Source organism: Vulpes vulpes, chromosome 12, assembly GCF_048418805.1.
Source record: "Vulpes vulpes isolate BD-2025 chromosome 12, VulVul3, whole genome shotgun sequence".
NCBI classification, from domain to species: Eukaryota; Metazoa; Chordata; class Mammalia; order Carnivora; family Canidae; genus Vulpes; species Vulpes vulpes.
Genome location: NC_132791.1, coordinates 21398127 through 21413363, shown reverse-complemented (window position 1 = coordinate 21413363; position 15237 = coordinate 21398127). Strand labels below are relative to the sequence as shown.

The window sequence follows — 15237 nt, the reverse complement described above, 5'->3', positions numbered from 1 at the left end:
GACAGTTTATCAAAGATTAACTATGTATAGTAGAAGATACTCTTTGTATACCAAGATGAAAACTATTTTCAGAGATACCCTTTCAGTGATCTTTTCTTGTTCTTGTGGAACCAGTGAAAGTAGTACTGAATAGTCATAAAGAAAAATAAAAAGTCTTTTAAAAAACTTGATATCATATACTTATAAAGTATTATTATTTTGGGTATGTAACTTTTAGATCATGAACAGAAAGTTAGCTAATCATTGGTAACCAGATTTGTTATTGTGAATTTGTCAGAAACTGGATACAGATACCCTACTAGAATCAAGCACAAAATTCTAGAATAGGGAATATAAAAATAGCCAAAGCTGTTTAATAACTTTTGTCAAGCCTTCACAGGGACTGTTGTTTTCTTTGCCTAACAGGAGTTGAGTAGGATTAGGAATTGAATTAACACTTCTCAATACTATTTCACTTAGAAGCATAAATTGGATTCTTGTATAAGTACAGGTTGATTTTTATTTATAGAAAGTATCAGGGCACCTGGGTGGCTCAGTGGTTGAGCATCTGCCTTTGACTCAGGTTATGATCCTGGGGTACTAGGATTGAGTCCTGCATTAGGCTCCCCGCAGGGAGTCTGCTTCTCCCTCTGCCTATGTCTCTGCCTCTTTCTCTGTGTCTCTCATGAATAAATAAATAAAATCTTTTTTTTTTTTAAAAAAGGAGAATCAGTAGTCATAAAATCTGTATTAATGTGATCTATTTAAATTTGTCATATAATATTTAAAATATGAATTTAAGCATGGCCTTCATTTTGCAATGAAGGAAAAGAGGAGCCACACATGCAAAGCAAAATGATTTTGTTTTTATTATAAATCACATGAAACATTTCTTTAAATAATTAGAGCCTTAACAGCACTGCGGCCAAGTGATTACAATATTTCTGAGTCAATGAATAAGTGATGTATGTGTTATTGATAGAAGTTTTGAAACCATAATATGTCACCTGCATATGGTTTGTGTTTCTTGTTTTTCTAATAGCTAGAAACCAGTGCCTGAAAGAAACCCCAATTAAAATGCCAATAAATTCAACAGGGACAGAGAAGTTAATGACAGGTGTCATTAGCCCTGAGAGGAGGTAAGTATTCTGTTTTTTATTCTTTGATCCTCAGTATATGTAACCAGATTTCCTTTTTTCATGTATGATAAACCTGATTAAAGTAACAAACCATTGTATAAATGTAGGAATGTTTAGCAGAATGACGATGGTCTGTGGCCACTCCTGGAGCTGTTGCTGCTGCCTTCCTTGTGGGATAGAATTCTGAAACTCATCAGGAGCAGGACTGGCAGGCACCTTGACATACAGAGGCTTGGAAACAATGGCCCTGGGCCCAGACACATAATACCATTTTTGAGGCTCATCTTTTCCCATGCTTCTGCCAGTAGAATATAGACATCCACTCACAGATAGCAGTTGCCCAAATAGTAAAGATACCAATGAAAGTTTCAAAGAAAACTCATTCCTTTTATATGGACAGTTCTATAGCATTGGTGTCCCTTCCTGTCTTTTACAGCTATTTTTAAAAGCAGGATCCATTTTGAGGACAATTGAGGAAATTAGACTGTGAACTAGATATTAAGCAGTACTATGGCATCATTATTAAATTTCTTGATGTTGTGTTGATATTTTGGTTATGTAGAAAATGTCCTTATTCATTGGTTATGTGTCCTTATTCATTGGTTTCAGGGTGAAGTTTCATATGTCTTCAGGCAGGTATTTTCAGATAGTTCAGGAAAGATGTATATATATTTAATATATTTACTTATCTATATAAGTAGAGAAAGCAAATGTGATAAAAGATTAACAGCTGTTGAATCTAAGAGGATATGTGGGTGTTTGGTGTGCTATTCACTCAACTTTTCTGTATATTGACTTTTAATAAAAGGCTAGGGGCAAAAAAGTCTTGCCAAGTGACAGTTGGCCCAGAGGCAGAGTGATGGTTTCATTCCAGTGGGAGATGGCTTTAGTGCTCCTTAAGGAGTGAGGTGGTCTGGCCTTGGTATACTCGAGTGTCCTGTGAAAGTTCCAACTGGCAGGAGGTCCTTCTTTACTCATGGGTTTTAAATTTTTTTTTTTTTTTTTTTTTAAGATGTCGCTCAGTGGAACTAGATCTCAACCAAGCACATGTAGATGACACTCCAAAAAGAAAAGGAACCAAAGTGTTTGGGAGCCTTGAAAGGGGATTGGATAAGGTTATCACTGTGCTTACCAGGAGCAAAAAGAAGGGCTCTGCCAAAGACGGGCCAAGAAGACTAAAGGTAAGTGAACTTGAATTCTGCAATATGGATTTCTGAAGCTGACTGCTAACTGGACTTTTTTTTTTTTTTTCTAAAAGAAGGACTGAATTGAATGAATTGATAATTTTTTATTTCATGCGTTTTAATGCAGTGGGCTTTGAGGATGCAGAGGTAAATTATATATACTTGTTCCTTTCAAGGAGCAAATAACTATAATGCAAATACTTAGGTAGAGTGATTAATCACAAAGGCAACATGGAGTTGGGGAAACATGGGGCAGATATTAGCTTAATTCTTATATCTCTGGCTTATAGAAGAGTCCCTGACATGTGGGTACCTTTGTAGGCCCTCACAAATATTTGAATGCATGGGAAGTGAATTTGAACTTTGAGTATGATGTATGTGAAGAAAATAGTGAGCAGTAGACTAGGAAGGTAGGCTGGCAGGTCTTCACAGGCCTAACAGGTTTGGACCTCGTTTGATAGTCCTATTATGCTTTAAAGGCCTTAATATGTCAGTGGTGTGGACGTATTTTCAAGGAAAGGAAAAAGAGGTTTTAAAGGAAAGGAAAAAGAGGTTATTAGTGGGTCTCAAATCCTTCTTACTCTCTGAAATTCTCTCTGCATTTTTTCAAACATCTAATGAATGACATTTTTGTTCGGGGGAAGTAAGAGATAAAGGTATGAATAAGATACAGCCTGTGTCACCGAGGATCTGGTGGAGTGGCCATGAAGACCGCAGGGTTGTTGTTCTGTGCTGTATAAAAACATGTTCCAAAAAAAAAAAAAAAACAAAAAACATGTTCCAAGAGGTGTGGGGCACGGAGGAAGGCAGAGCAGATGGCACTGTTCCCTGTGGTTTGGGAAATGAGTCTGGTTAGTTTTTGCACTGAGACTCTCATTTGGAGCAAACCTGGGCACATTTGGGGAAGGAAAATGGTGAACTGTTGGGCAGGAGTGTGGTTCGGGGGGGATGTTCATTTATGTCCTGTTTTTTTTATTTTTTTTATTTTTATTTATTTATGATAGTCACACACACACACACACACACACACACACACACAGAGAGAGAGAGAGAGAGAAAGAGAGGCAGAGAGAGAAGCAGGCTCCATGCACCGGGAGCCCAACGTGGGATTCGATCCCGGGTCTCCAGGATCGCGCCCTGGGCCAAAGGCAGGCGCCAAACCGCTGCGCCACCCAGGGATCCCTATGTCCTGTTTTAAAAATAAGGGCATCCCAGGTGGCTCCGCGGTTTAGCACCGCCTTTGGCCCAGGGCGTGATCCTGGAGACGCGGAATCAAGTCCCATGTCGGGCTCCCTGAATGGAGGCTGCTTCTCCCTCTGCCTGTGTCTCTGCCTCTCTCTCTCTCTCTCTCTGTGTCTGTCATGAATAAATAAATAAAATCTTTAGAAAAAAAAGAAGATGGGACTTACTTGTACATTAATATTTGTTGCCTTGTTGAACTTGAATAATGCACTGAGAAGTTTTGCACATGGCTATTTATTAGGTATATTTTGTCTTATTGTTCTGTCTCCAGAATAAGAACTGTCTCCAGTTTTGACATATTTCAAACCTGACATTGGGATTAAGAAAACCATAGTGTCATTTCCCTGAAAAACATTAGATAAAGAAAATTGAGGAAACATGTCCAATCATGTACATTATTGAGAAGCTAAGCAGTTACCAAATACTGATGGATAATATCCTAAAAACGTTCACCTGTATAAATTGTTTGGAACCTGAATGCATTTTCCAGTAGGAACTGCTGTGTTAGTTGGCTTTCCAGGTATTCCCTAATACTTCCAGGATATAGGTTGGGAATGAGAAGATGGTTCTAGCCTCAGCTTCATCCTATGTAGCTTGGATAAGTCATTTTATTTGTGATGGCCTCAATTTCCTTGTTTGTAAAAACTGGAGATAATTTCTACCCCAAAACTTCACAGGCCTGGGATATGAAGAAAGCTGTCTCTGTGAGATGCACGTGAAACACTCTATTATATATTATAGAAGGTGTTCCATGTTGAGTAGCATTGTTTCTATCCATGTGTTGAGCATTTTAACCCTAATGGAGCAGAACCGCAGTCCTAATTAGCATACACCTAATACTGGAAACTTGACCTAACTTTGGATCTTTAACCCTTTATAAAGCTTTAAGTTTTTGAGAACTGCATGGCTTGCTTTAGGGAATTAGTTTCATTTTTTTCTCCCTACTTCTTATATTAAAAAATTTTAAACTCACAGAAAACATAAAAGGATGGTACAAAGAATACCTTGTTTGTTAAGTTAGCAAACCATATGTAGCTAAGCCCTCTTGTAGGAAGCGCTCTGTAAAAATCTGAAATTTAAATAGATAAACTAGGATTAATTATTTTACAAAAAGAATCACTAAAATTGTGATTTGGAAGTGTTCTTATTATTATCTTGACAAAGCCAATTTAGTTTGGTGAAACAGCCCTAAATGGGGACCCAGGAGACAGACAGCCCTGTCATTGCTTTTATAACATGAAGCTGTGTCCCTAAACTGCAGTCATTTGACTCACCTTCACGTTGGCATATCATCTGTACTGGCATTTTCTTTATAGTGACTCTTAAAAAAAAAAGATTTATAGAGGTATAATTGACATAACTAAACTATACATATTAGAAATGGATGATTAATATACTTTGGCATTATATAGACACCTGTGAAGCTATCACCACAATCAAGGTGACTAAGTTTTTAAAAACTTGGGTTTATTTAAAAAATTTTTTTTAAAGTTTTATTTATTTATTTTAGAGAGGGAGATAAAAACATGTATATGCAAGTGGGGGGAGAGGGGGAGAGAAGAGAGAGAGGGAAAAAGAGAGGAAGAGAGAGGTAGAGAGGGAGAGAATTTTCAAGCAGACTCTGTGTGGTGTGGAGCCTGACACTGGGTGTGGTCTCACAATTCTGAGATCATGACCTGAGCCAAAATCAAGAGTTGGATGCTTGACTGACTGAGCCAACCAGGAGCCGCTTGAATTATTTTAAAAGAAACTATAATTTATTAGTTTTTGCTAGTTGTATTTTTCTTTTCTTTTTTTTTTTAAAGATTTTATTTATTTATTCATGAGAGACACACAGAGAGACACAGAGAGGCAGAGACACAGGTAGAGGGAGAAACAGGCTCCATGCAGGGAGCCTGGCGTGGGACTCGATCCCAGGGTCTCCAGGATCAGGCCCTGGGCTGAAGGTGGTGCTAAACCACTGAGCCACCCAGGCTGCCCTAGTTATATTTTTTTAAATGAGATTGGAACAAATATGCAAATACTAAAATAAAAATGTAGTTGACCCTTGAACAACATGGTTTTGAACCGTGTGGGTCACTTTGAGTGTGGTGTAGTTTTTCAACAAATAGGTAAAAACAAAAACAAAAACCAAATAGGTTAGGAGAATTTGGGGGGATTTACGACACTTTGGAAAAACTCAAAAACTGCATAGCCTAGAAATATTAAAAAAAATTAAGAATAAGGTATGTCATGAATGCGTAAGATATATGTAGATATTAGTCTATTTTATCATTTACTACCATAAGATATAAACAAATATATTATAAAAAGTTAAATTATCAAAACCTATGCACACAAATATACTGTACATGGAGCCATTCACAGTTGAAAGAAATGTGAAGAAGCTTAAAGATGCAGTATTAGGGGATCCCTGGGTGGTGCAGCGGTTTAGCGCCTGCCTTTGGCCCAGGGCGCGATCCTAGAGACCCGGGATCGAATCCCATGTTGGGCTCCCGATGCATGGAGCCTGCTTCTCCCTCTGCCTGTGTCTCTGCCTCTCTCTCTCTCTCTCTCTCTCTCTTTGTGTGACTATCATAAATAAATAAAAATTTTAAAAAAAGATGCAGTATTAAATAATTGCATAAAATCAACTGTAATACATGCTGTACTACTGTAATAATTTCTTAGCTACCTTATGTTGCTCTTGTGGTGAGTTTGTGTTGCAAATATTTGCTTAAAAACACTGGGGGTGCCTGGGTGGCTCAGTGGGTTAAGTGTCCAGCTCTTGATTTCAACTCAGGTCATGATCTCGGGTCCTGAGTTTGAGTCTCACATCAAGCTCCCTATTCAGCAGGGAGTCTGCTTGTCACTCTCCCTCTGGTCCTCCCCTTGCTGGTGCTCTCTCTCAGATAAATAAATAAAATCTTAAAAATAAATTAAAAAAATAAAGTTAAATAATATCCTACTAAAACTGCTGTGTGGTGCTAATCACTTCCATGTGTGTGTTCATCTCTTCAGTAAATTGTTATCACAGTAAAAAATGATCTCTTGTGGTTCTTGCGTATTTTTCATCATGTTTAGTGCAATGACATAAACCTTGAATAACACTAGGGGACCCATATGAAGTGCTCCTAGTGATGCTGGAAGTGCTCCGAGGAAGCAAAGAAAAGTCATGACATTACAAGAAAAATTTGCATTGCTTGATACATATCATAGATTGGGGTCTGCAGCTTCAGTCACCCACCATTTCAAGATAAATGAATCCAGTATAAGGACCATTTTTTTTTTTTAAAAATGGAACTTCATGAAGCCCTTGCTGCGGCTGTACCAACAGGCACAAAAACCTTTACTTTTTGCAAAAATACTTAAAAAAAAAAAATCTCATTGAAAATGCAGCTTTTATGTAGATACAGGATTAAAAGACAGAAAGGCATATCTATAAACTTTAATATGATTTGAGAAAAGATGAGGTCATATTATGACAACTTAAAGCAAAAGGAAGGTGAGGTATCTAAAGCTGAGAATTTAATGCCAGTAAAGGATGGTTTGATAATTTTAGAAAGAGATTTGGCTTAAAAAATGTCAAGATGACAGGAGAAGCAACTTCTATAGGGACCAAGAGGCAGTATATACAGTTCCCAGATGCCATTAAGAAAATCATTGAGGAAAGAGGATATCTTCCTGAACAGATTTTTAATGCAGACAAAAATACTCTATTCTGGGGGGAAAATGCCACAAAAGACATAAATTAGTAAGAAAGAAAAATGAGCACCAGCATTTAAGGTAGGGAGGGATAGGCTAGCTCTGTCGTTTTATGCAGCGTAGTTGGGTTTATGATCAACACTGCCCTTGTTTATATAGCTGCTAACTTCTGAGTCTTGAAGGGAAAAGGTGACCACTAGCTGCTTATCTTTTGGTTGTACAAGAAAGTCTGGACAATGAGAACCCTTTTTCTTTTCCTGTTTTTAAAAAAGATTTTATTTATTTATTTGAGAGAGAGCTAGTGAGCACAATCTGGAGAAGGGACAGAGAGGGAGAAGCAGACTCCTCGCTGAGCAGGGAGCCTGATGTAGGGCCTGATCCTAGGACCCTGGGATCATGACCTGAGCAGAAGGCAGACACTTAACCAGCTGAGCCACCTAGGCACTCCAAACCCTTTCTCTGAATTGATTCCATCAGTGCTTTGTTCCTAGGTCAAGAAGTACCTTACCAGTAAGGTCCTGCCTTTTAAAGTTCTTTTAATATTGGACAATGCTGCTGGGCCTCCCAGAACCCCATGAGTTCACACTGAAGGTGTCAAAGTGGTCTGCTTGTCCCCAAACACAATGTCTTCAATTCAGCATCAAGAAAAGGGGGTCATAAGGACCTTTAAGGCTCATTACACCCAGTACTCTCTGGAAAGGATTGTCAGTGTTATGGAAGGGAACGTCATGAAAGTCTAGAAGGATTACATCATTGAAGATGCCATTGTTGTAACAGAAAAAGTCATGAAAGCCATCAAGCCTGAAACAATAAATTTCTGCTGGAGAAAACTGTCCCTATGTTGTGCATGATTTCACAGGATTTACGACAGAGCTGAGCAAGGAAATCATGAAAGGGTTTGTGGTTATGGCAGAAAAAGGTGTGTATGGGGAAGGTTTCAAGATATGGATTTGGAGAAATTCAAGAGCTGATGGACACCACACCAGAAGAATTAACAGAAGATGCATCAGTAGAGATAAGTGCTTCTGAACCAGTGACAGATAATGAGGAAGAAAATGTAGAAGAATCACTGCCAGAAAACAAATTGACATTAGGCAATCTGGCAGAAGGGTTTCGATGATTCGAGACTACTTCTGATTTCTTTTATGACATGGACCTCTTTATGATATGAGCACTGAAACGAAAGCAAACCGTTAAAGGAGGATTGGTACCATATAGGAACCATTTTTAGAGAAATGGAAAAGCATAAAGTCAGATAGAAATTATATATTTCCATAAAGTTCCACCAAATGTGCCTGTCCCTCCCACCTGCCCTTCTACCTCTTCCACCCCTGAGACAGCAAGACCAACCTCTACTCTTCCTTCTCCTTCTCAGCCCACTCAACGTGAAGATGGGGATGAAGGCCTTTGTGATGATCCACTTACGCTTAATGAGCAGTAAATAATCATGCCATACAGTTAATAAATTTATCTATTGTATGTGTGTGTGTCTTTGTGTGAACATCTAATAGCTGTACGACAATCATATGAGACATTTTTGTGTCATCATCATTACCTAAGTATTCATCGTGTAGAACATTGTGCGCCAGACTCATAGATATGGATAGCCTATCTTTACTTAGACATAAGGTGAGTGATTTAATATAAAATTAATAATGTGTTAGTTTTCTTACTGTTGTATAACTTTCAAAGAATTACGTTACTGTGGAATATGCTTCTCTTGTGATTATCAGCCTATCATCACTAGCAGATGGTTTTTAAAAAAATAAAACCGTGTTTCTAATACCATATTATGAATATGACTGTGTTACTATATCCCATAAAAATTATATAACCATTTATTCATTAGTGTATAGGCTAAGCTACTGTGAAGCAATCGTATTGATTACACTAGGCTACCATGAAGCAATAATATTGCTGCTTTTTTGTTATCAATGTATGAATCATTATAAATCTGTAAATAAATACGACTTTCTTTTTCATATCTTTTTCATTTTTGATATCTAGTGTTAGTAATACATATAATATCTATAGTGTTTTATGTCATAAGACAATATTGATGTCAGTACTAATAGATAATAGAGGATTCATCTTGTAAACAATATAAATTTATGGTATTGATAAACATAGTACGGTACTGTAAATGTATTTTCATTCTCTATTTTTTTTAAAGATTTTATTTATTTATTCATGAGAGGCACAGGGAGAGAGGCAGAGACGTAAGCAGAGGGAGAAGAGGCTCCCTGCAGGGAGCCCAATGCCAGATTCGATCCCAGGACCCCAGGATCACAACCTGAACCAAAGGCAGACATTCAACCACTGAGCCACCCAGATACCCTCTTCCTTATTCTCTAAAAATAACATTTTTTTTTCTTTAGCTTGCTTTATCATAAAGGTATAGTATATAATACATATAGAGGCGCCTGGGCAGCTCAGTTAAGCATCCAACTCTTGATTTCGGCTCAGATCATGATCTCAGGGGCTGTGAGGTGGAGGCCTGCTCAGTATGGAGCCTGCTTGGGATTCTCTCTCTCCCTTTGCCCCTTCTGCCCCCAGCCCCTGCTCACATGCTCTGTCTCTCTCTAAAAAACAAAAGTAAAATAACAAAAAAAAAAAATACATTAACATACAGAATATGTGTTAATTGATTATAACGTTTTCAGTCAGCAGTAGGCTATTAAGTTTGGGGGGAGACCAAAGTTATATGTGGATTTTTGTCTTTATAGGTCAGTGCCTCTAACTCCTGCATTGTTTACAGGTCAACTATATATACAAACCATATTTTCTAGGATTTTTGTTTCATTTCCTATAGTTTACATTTTAGGACTATTAATATCTCTAGCATAGCATAGGAAGGGAGAAACCAGCCAAACAGATGGATGTTAATTAGTATTTATGTATTTCTTTAAAAAGATTGGTAGGAGAGGAGGATGAAATGTTAAAAAGGATGATATGTAGTCACTAGTGGACGCGATTTCTTCAAGCTTTCCAGTGCCATCTTACTTCAGCTTATCAAGAGTTGGTTGTAAATTTTTTCTGGAAATGTTTCCCTTTGAACTGGTACTGTAATGAATTTGAGATCTTTAAATTAGGATGGTATTTGTGTTAATGTAAAGATTTACTTCTTACCCCTTTTTCTTTTTTTAAGCTTCACTATAATGTGACTACAACCAGATTAGTGAATCCAGATCAACTCTTGAATGAAATAATGTCTATTCTTCCAAAGAAGCACGTTGACTTTGTACAAAAGGGGTAAGAAGCACACTTAGAGGCTGTTGCATTTATTGATTGATGTCTTTTGAACTTCGAGATGACGTACTGATTCTTCTCTTTTTAAAAAATATTTCTCCCACCTCATTTTCATCAAAAAAGCTTTTATGGTAGTGTCATTGTTCATAATTTTGTTTCTTTGGTGTTATATGAGCTAGTGCCATATTGGCACCACTTTCAAAGTTAGACTTTTCAAAATAGAAAAATTTGAACTTCTTCGAGTTTTCTTTTTCAGTACTCTTATTTTCCTTTGATGTTCTGCTTTTCAATATTTTTTTCTTTTAAAGATTTTATTTATTTATGCGAGACACAGAGAGAGACAGAGAGAGAGAGAGGGAGGCAGAGACACAGGCAGAGGGAGAAGCAGGCTCCATGCAGGGAGCCCGACATGGGACTCGATCGCGGGTCTCCAGGATCACGCCCTGGGCGGAAGGCGGCGCTAAACCGCTGAGCCACCCGGGCTGCCCATCAATAATGTTTATAAATTGTAATCTAGATTTGTGAGATACCTCAAACCAATTAGGGATTTATGTAGAACCCTTTCCTTTATGACTTGTTGTTAGACTGGGTTTTCAGCACTTTAGTAGGAAATTATTTCACCTGAACTCTTTCCCACTGTTGAGTGAGCTGCCAGCAAAACCTTCATGGCTATGATCGTATGGTCGGAATGGCCAAACCACTTATACCTAAGAGTTTCTTATTGATAAGTATTTCCAGTCATGTCTCTTTAAAATTTCACTATTGAGGCAGATAAAAAGAGCCACTAATGGATATAACAAAATATTTAACTAGAATATTCAATGTAGAGTAAGAGTTTAAGAAATAATCTTTTGGAAAAGCAATTTTATTTTTCATCTGTAAATGTTGGCAAGCATTCCTTACCTGAACCCTGGCTTTCTTCTTTAGGCATCATCAGAACACATAATAACTCACTCTGGCCTGTTCTTCATGGTTGGGTTTGAGTGATGGTTCCAGAATCTCTAGCCAAATCTGTATCAGAAAGCTTTCAATAATCTTTCCTTCAGCATATGATCTCTCTTTCAGATCACCAACTAGCTGTTAACCAATAACTTACTCTTCTAACTTCCTGATCAACTGCAAAGTCTCTGCCTTGACCCCTTTTTTTCTTTTTTACTTTTCTGTTTGTTTTTAACTTCTTTGTGACAAGGCAGAACAAAAGCTGTTTTTTGGTGGTGTGATGTTACTAATCTTGGGTATATTCCATTATTATCTTTTTCCAAGGCAGAAGAATGGACTTTTCTCTTCCATATGACTGAATTGCTCTATGCTTCATATTCCCATCGGGAACCTTAACTATAGGGTACTCCTTTTGGCATTTATCCAAATGACTGCCCATTTTTAAGAGATCAAGACCCCAAACACAGAACTAAATTAGCAAGCCAAAGGATGATATTTTGTGAATCCTCATAACACACAACAGATACAAGTAATTTCTTCACATTTCTGTGGAGAATTATCTGCCCCTAAATATTTAGGGAACTAATATTTAAAATCAATCCTATTGTTTATTATTTATTGGAGATTAGTAAGACAAAATACCAGGCAAACTAATTAAAAAATTGATTTAAATGAATTCGATTTATCTAACTTTGCAGGAGTCTACCTGTTTCTTAAGATATGTTTAAGGCTTCATTTGGAGGGGGCCTTTCCATCATCAGAGTTGTTGTGTTGCAGTTCTAATTACATATACCATGTGTTTCAGCCTTGGGAATATACCATCTCTATGGACCTTCTGTTAAAACTCTGCCATGTGTAGAGTGTGTAATGTAATGTGTAATGATCATAACCTCTTATACTATTAGAAAAATCTCTAAAACCTACACCCTTCTGACAAAGGTGGTGGCTTCAGTCTTCTTTATATGAAAGAATTTCCTGATAAAGTGCACATAAAAAAATATTCTTAATCTTCCCCACACTTTCCTTTGTTGTGAACATTGTGGAAATGGCCTAATGTTTATGGATTACACTGTTGAAAGAGATGCATAAAGAAGGCCAGAAGATTTCTTGAGCATGAATGGCATGAGTAGCTGTAAAAGAAGGGCTTTTCTTTGGACAAGAGAAAAATTCTGATAAAGCCTTCCATCTTTATTCTTTCATAAGATCCTAGTTCAGCTTCTGGGGAAAGACCAGTCATGCTCCATGAATAGGGTATAGCTAAGTCATTTGGAAACTGTAAGTAGTAATAGATCGCTTAATATGAAATAAGGGTTCATTTTCTCCACTGGCCTCCTAGAGGCTTAGAATTCTCTTATGCAGAATATTCATGGTTCTCCTATTAACTGGTTTCTTGTCTTGTTTTTCGTAGCTATACACTGAAGTGTCAAACACAGTCAGATTTTGGTAAAGTGACAATGCAATTTGAACTAGAAGTGTGCCAGCTTCAAAAACCCGATGTGGTGGGTATCAGGCGGCAGCGGCTTAAGGGTGATGCCTGGGTTTACAAGAGATTAGTGGAAGACATCCTGTCCAGCTGCAAGGTATAATTGTTGGATGGTTTCCTCCCCCTCCTGGATGAATATGAGTGTGATCGGTTTGATTTTTAAAGTCCATTGGAACTACAGACTTGTTTCTAAAGAGCCGTCTTAAAGACCAGTATCTTTCTGTTTTTAGACAAAGGTATTTTGCAAATTAATCTAAGGCGTGCCCATCTGTCATTATCTATTACTGTCTTTTTTAATCATGTGGTTTTGTATATTAATAACTGTTGACTTTCCTAGATTCACTTCCATATGTGAAAGTAAGCTCTTAACAATGTCTCCTTTTAATGTGTTATTTCTTTCTGAAATAAAATCATTTGTGAATATAGCAGGCTTCTCCTCTTCTTTGTATTTGATTTTGATCCAAATAAAACCTCAAATGGGCTTCCTGACTATTAAGTAGAGACTATTTGGAGATATTTTATCTGTTATCAAATATGCCTTGGGCAGAAAAACAGATAAGAATTCATTTGCATAATTTTTTCCTGTCTCTGATTTAAGTAGGATTTATTGAGATCGTTAACTAAGTCACAGCTGTGGTTACCAGAGTTAAACAACACATTTAATATGTTGAATAAAAGAGTATTGACTTCAGTAAGTATGTTCGGTCAACAATGATAAGTATCTGAACTATGAACCCCCATGAAATGTTACTTTATGGTAATTTTCCTTAAATCTCAATGTTGGTCCCAAATTTGTATTTTTATTTCATTTTATTGGTCTCTAAAGGCTAGCACTCAAGTTTTATTTGTATGGATTTTACCAATTAAACCAGTTGGAGAAAAATAGTGCTACTTGTAGTCAGTAGTGAGGGAGTGTTTTGTCACTCATTTATTCAGTAAACATTTACTAAGTGCTTACAGACATTAGGTTCTGAGGCTGAAGATGATACTGTCTAGTAAACTCAGGGAGTTCAGAATCTCTTAGGGGCAGGTGTATTTATAGCATACAGGGTGACCAACTTTGTCTGGAGGAGTAAGGGATGATTTCTTGGAGGAACCAATATTTGTTCTTAAAGGATAGATGGGTGTTCATCAGAAAGAGAAGAAGAAACATGACATTCTTGGCAGCCAGAAGAGAATGTGCAAAGGCATGGAATTATAAAATGGCATGCCTTGTTTAGGGTGGAAGCAGAAGGTGGTGCTAGGGGGAAATAGGCGGAAATGAGAGCTGAACACTTAGCTGGAAATAAGTGTGACAAAAGGACTTGAAAGAACTCAAATGCTCCACTAAACTATTTTGGCAAAGGGAAGCTGTCAAAGGGTTTTAAATTTTTTATAACAGCTTACTGAAATAAAATTCACATACCATAAAATTCACCTCTTTAAAGTGTTTAATTCATTGGATTTTATTATATTCACATTTATGCAACTATCACTGCAATCTAATTTTAGAACATTTTCATCACCTCAAAGAAAAACCCTGTGTCCATTAGTGGTCACTCTCAATTTGCCCACCTCACAGCCCCTGGCTCCCGCTAATCTACTTTCTGTCTCTGGGTCTGAGTATTCTGGACATTTCATATAAATGGGCTCATACAATATGTGGCCTGTTGGGTCTGGCTTCTTTCACCTTTTTAACCTAATGTTTTCAAGATTCGTTATGTTGTAGTATGTGTCAGCACTTCATTCCATATTACAGCTGAATGATATTCCATCGTATGTATACACCACATTTTATTTATCCATTTATCAATTGATAGACATTTGGGTTGTTTACACTTGGTTATTATGAATAACATTGCTATGAACATTTATATACAAATATGTTTTGGACATATGTTTTCAGTTCTCTTATATATACATACTTAGGAGTGGAATTGCTGAGTCATTTAACTTTTTGAGGAACTGACAAACTGCTTATTACTTTATGTTCCCACCAGTGATTTATGAGGGTGCTAATTTTTCCACATTGTCTATAACATTTGTTATTGTCTGTCTTTTTTACTTTGGCTCTGTGAAGTGGTATCTCATGATTTTGATTTGCTTTTCCCTAATGACTAATGATGTTGAACATCTTTTCATGTGCTTATTGGTTGTACAGCTTTTGGGAGGAATATTCAGGCCCTTCGCCCATATTTAATTGGGTTGTTTGTCTTTTCATCATTGAGTTGCAAGAATTCTATAGTTCTAGCTCTAAGTTTTTTTTTGTTTTTTTGTTTTTAAGATTTTATCTATTTATTCATGAGAGATACCAAGAGAGGCAGAGACACAGGCAGAGGGAGAAGCAGGCTCCATGCAA

General features: G+C 37.1%; 1 protein-coding gene across 1 annotated transcript in view; it reads left to right on the top strand.

Annotated features, from left to right (window-relative positions):
* MELK (maternal embryonic leucine zipper kinase) overlaps positions 1-13324 on the top strand; it is a 93005-nt gene extending 79681 nt beyond the window's left edge. Inside the window, exons 15-18 of the mRNA XM_026013223.2 lie at positions 1022-1118; positions 2131-2299; positions 10377-10480; positions 12825-13324. Of these exons, the coding sequence (XP_025869008.1) occupies positions 1022-1118; positions 2131-2299; positions 10377-10480; positions 12825-13002 (548 nt within the window). The 3' untranslated portion in view covers positions 13003-13324. The remainder of the gene's footprint in view (positions 1-1021; positions 1119-2130; positions 2300-10376; positions 10481-12824) is intronic.
* Positions 13325-15237: the final 1913 nt, after the last annotated feature.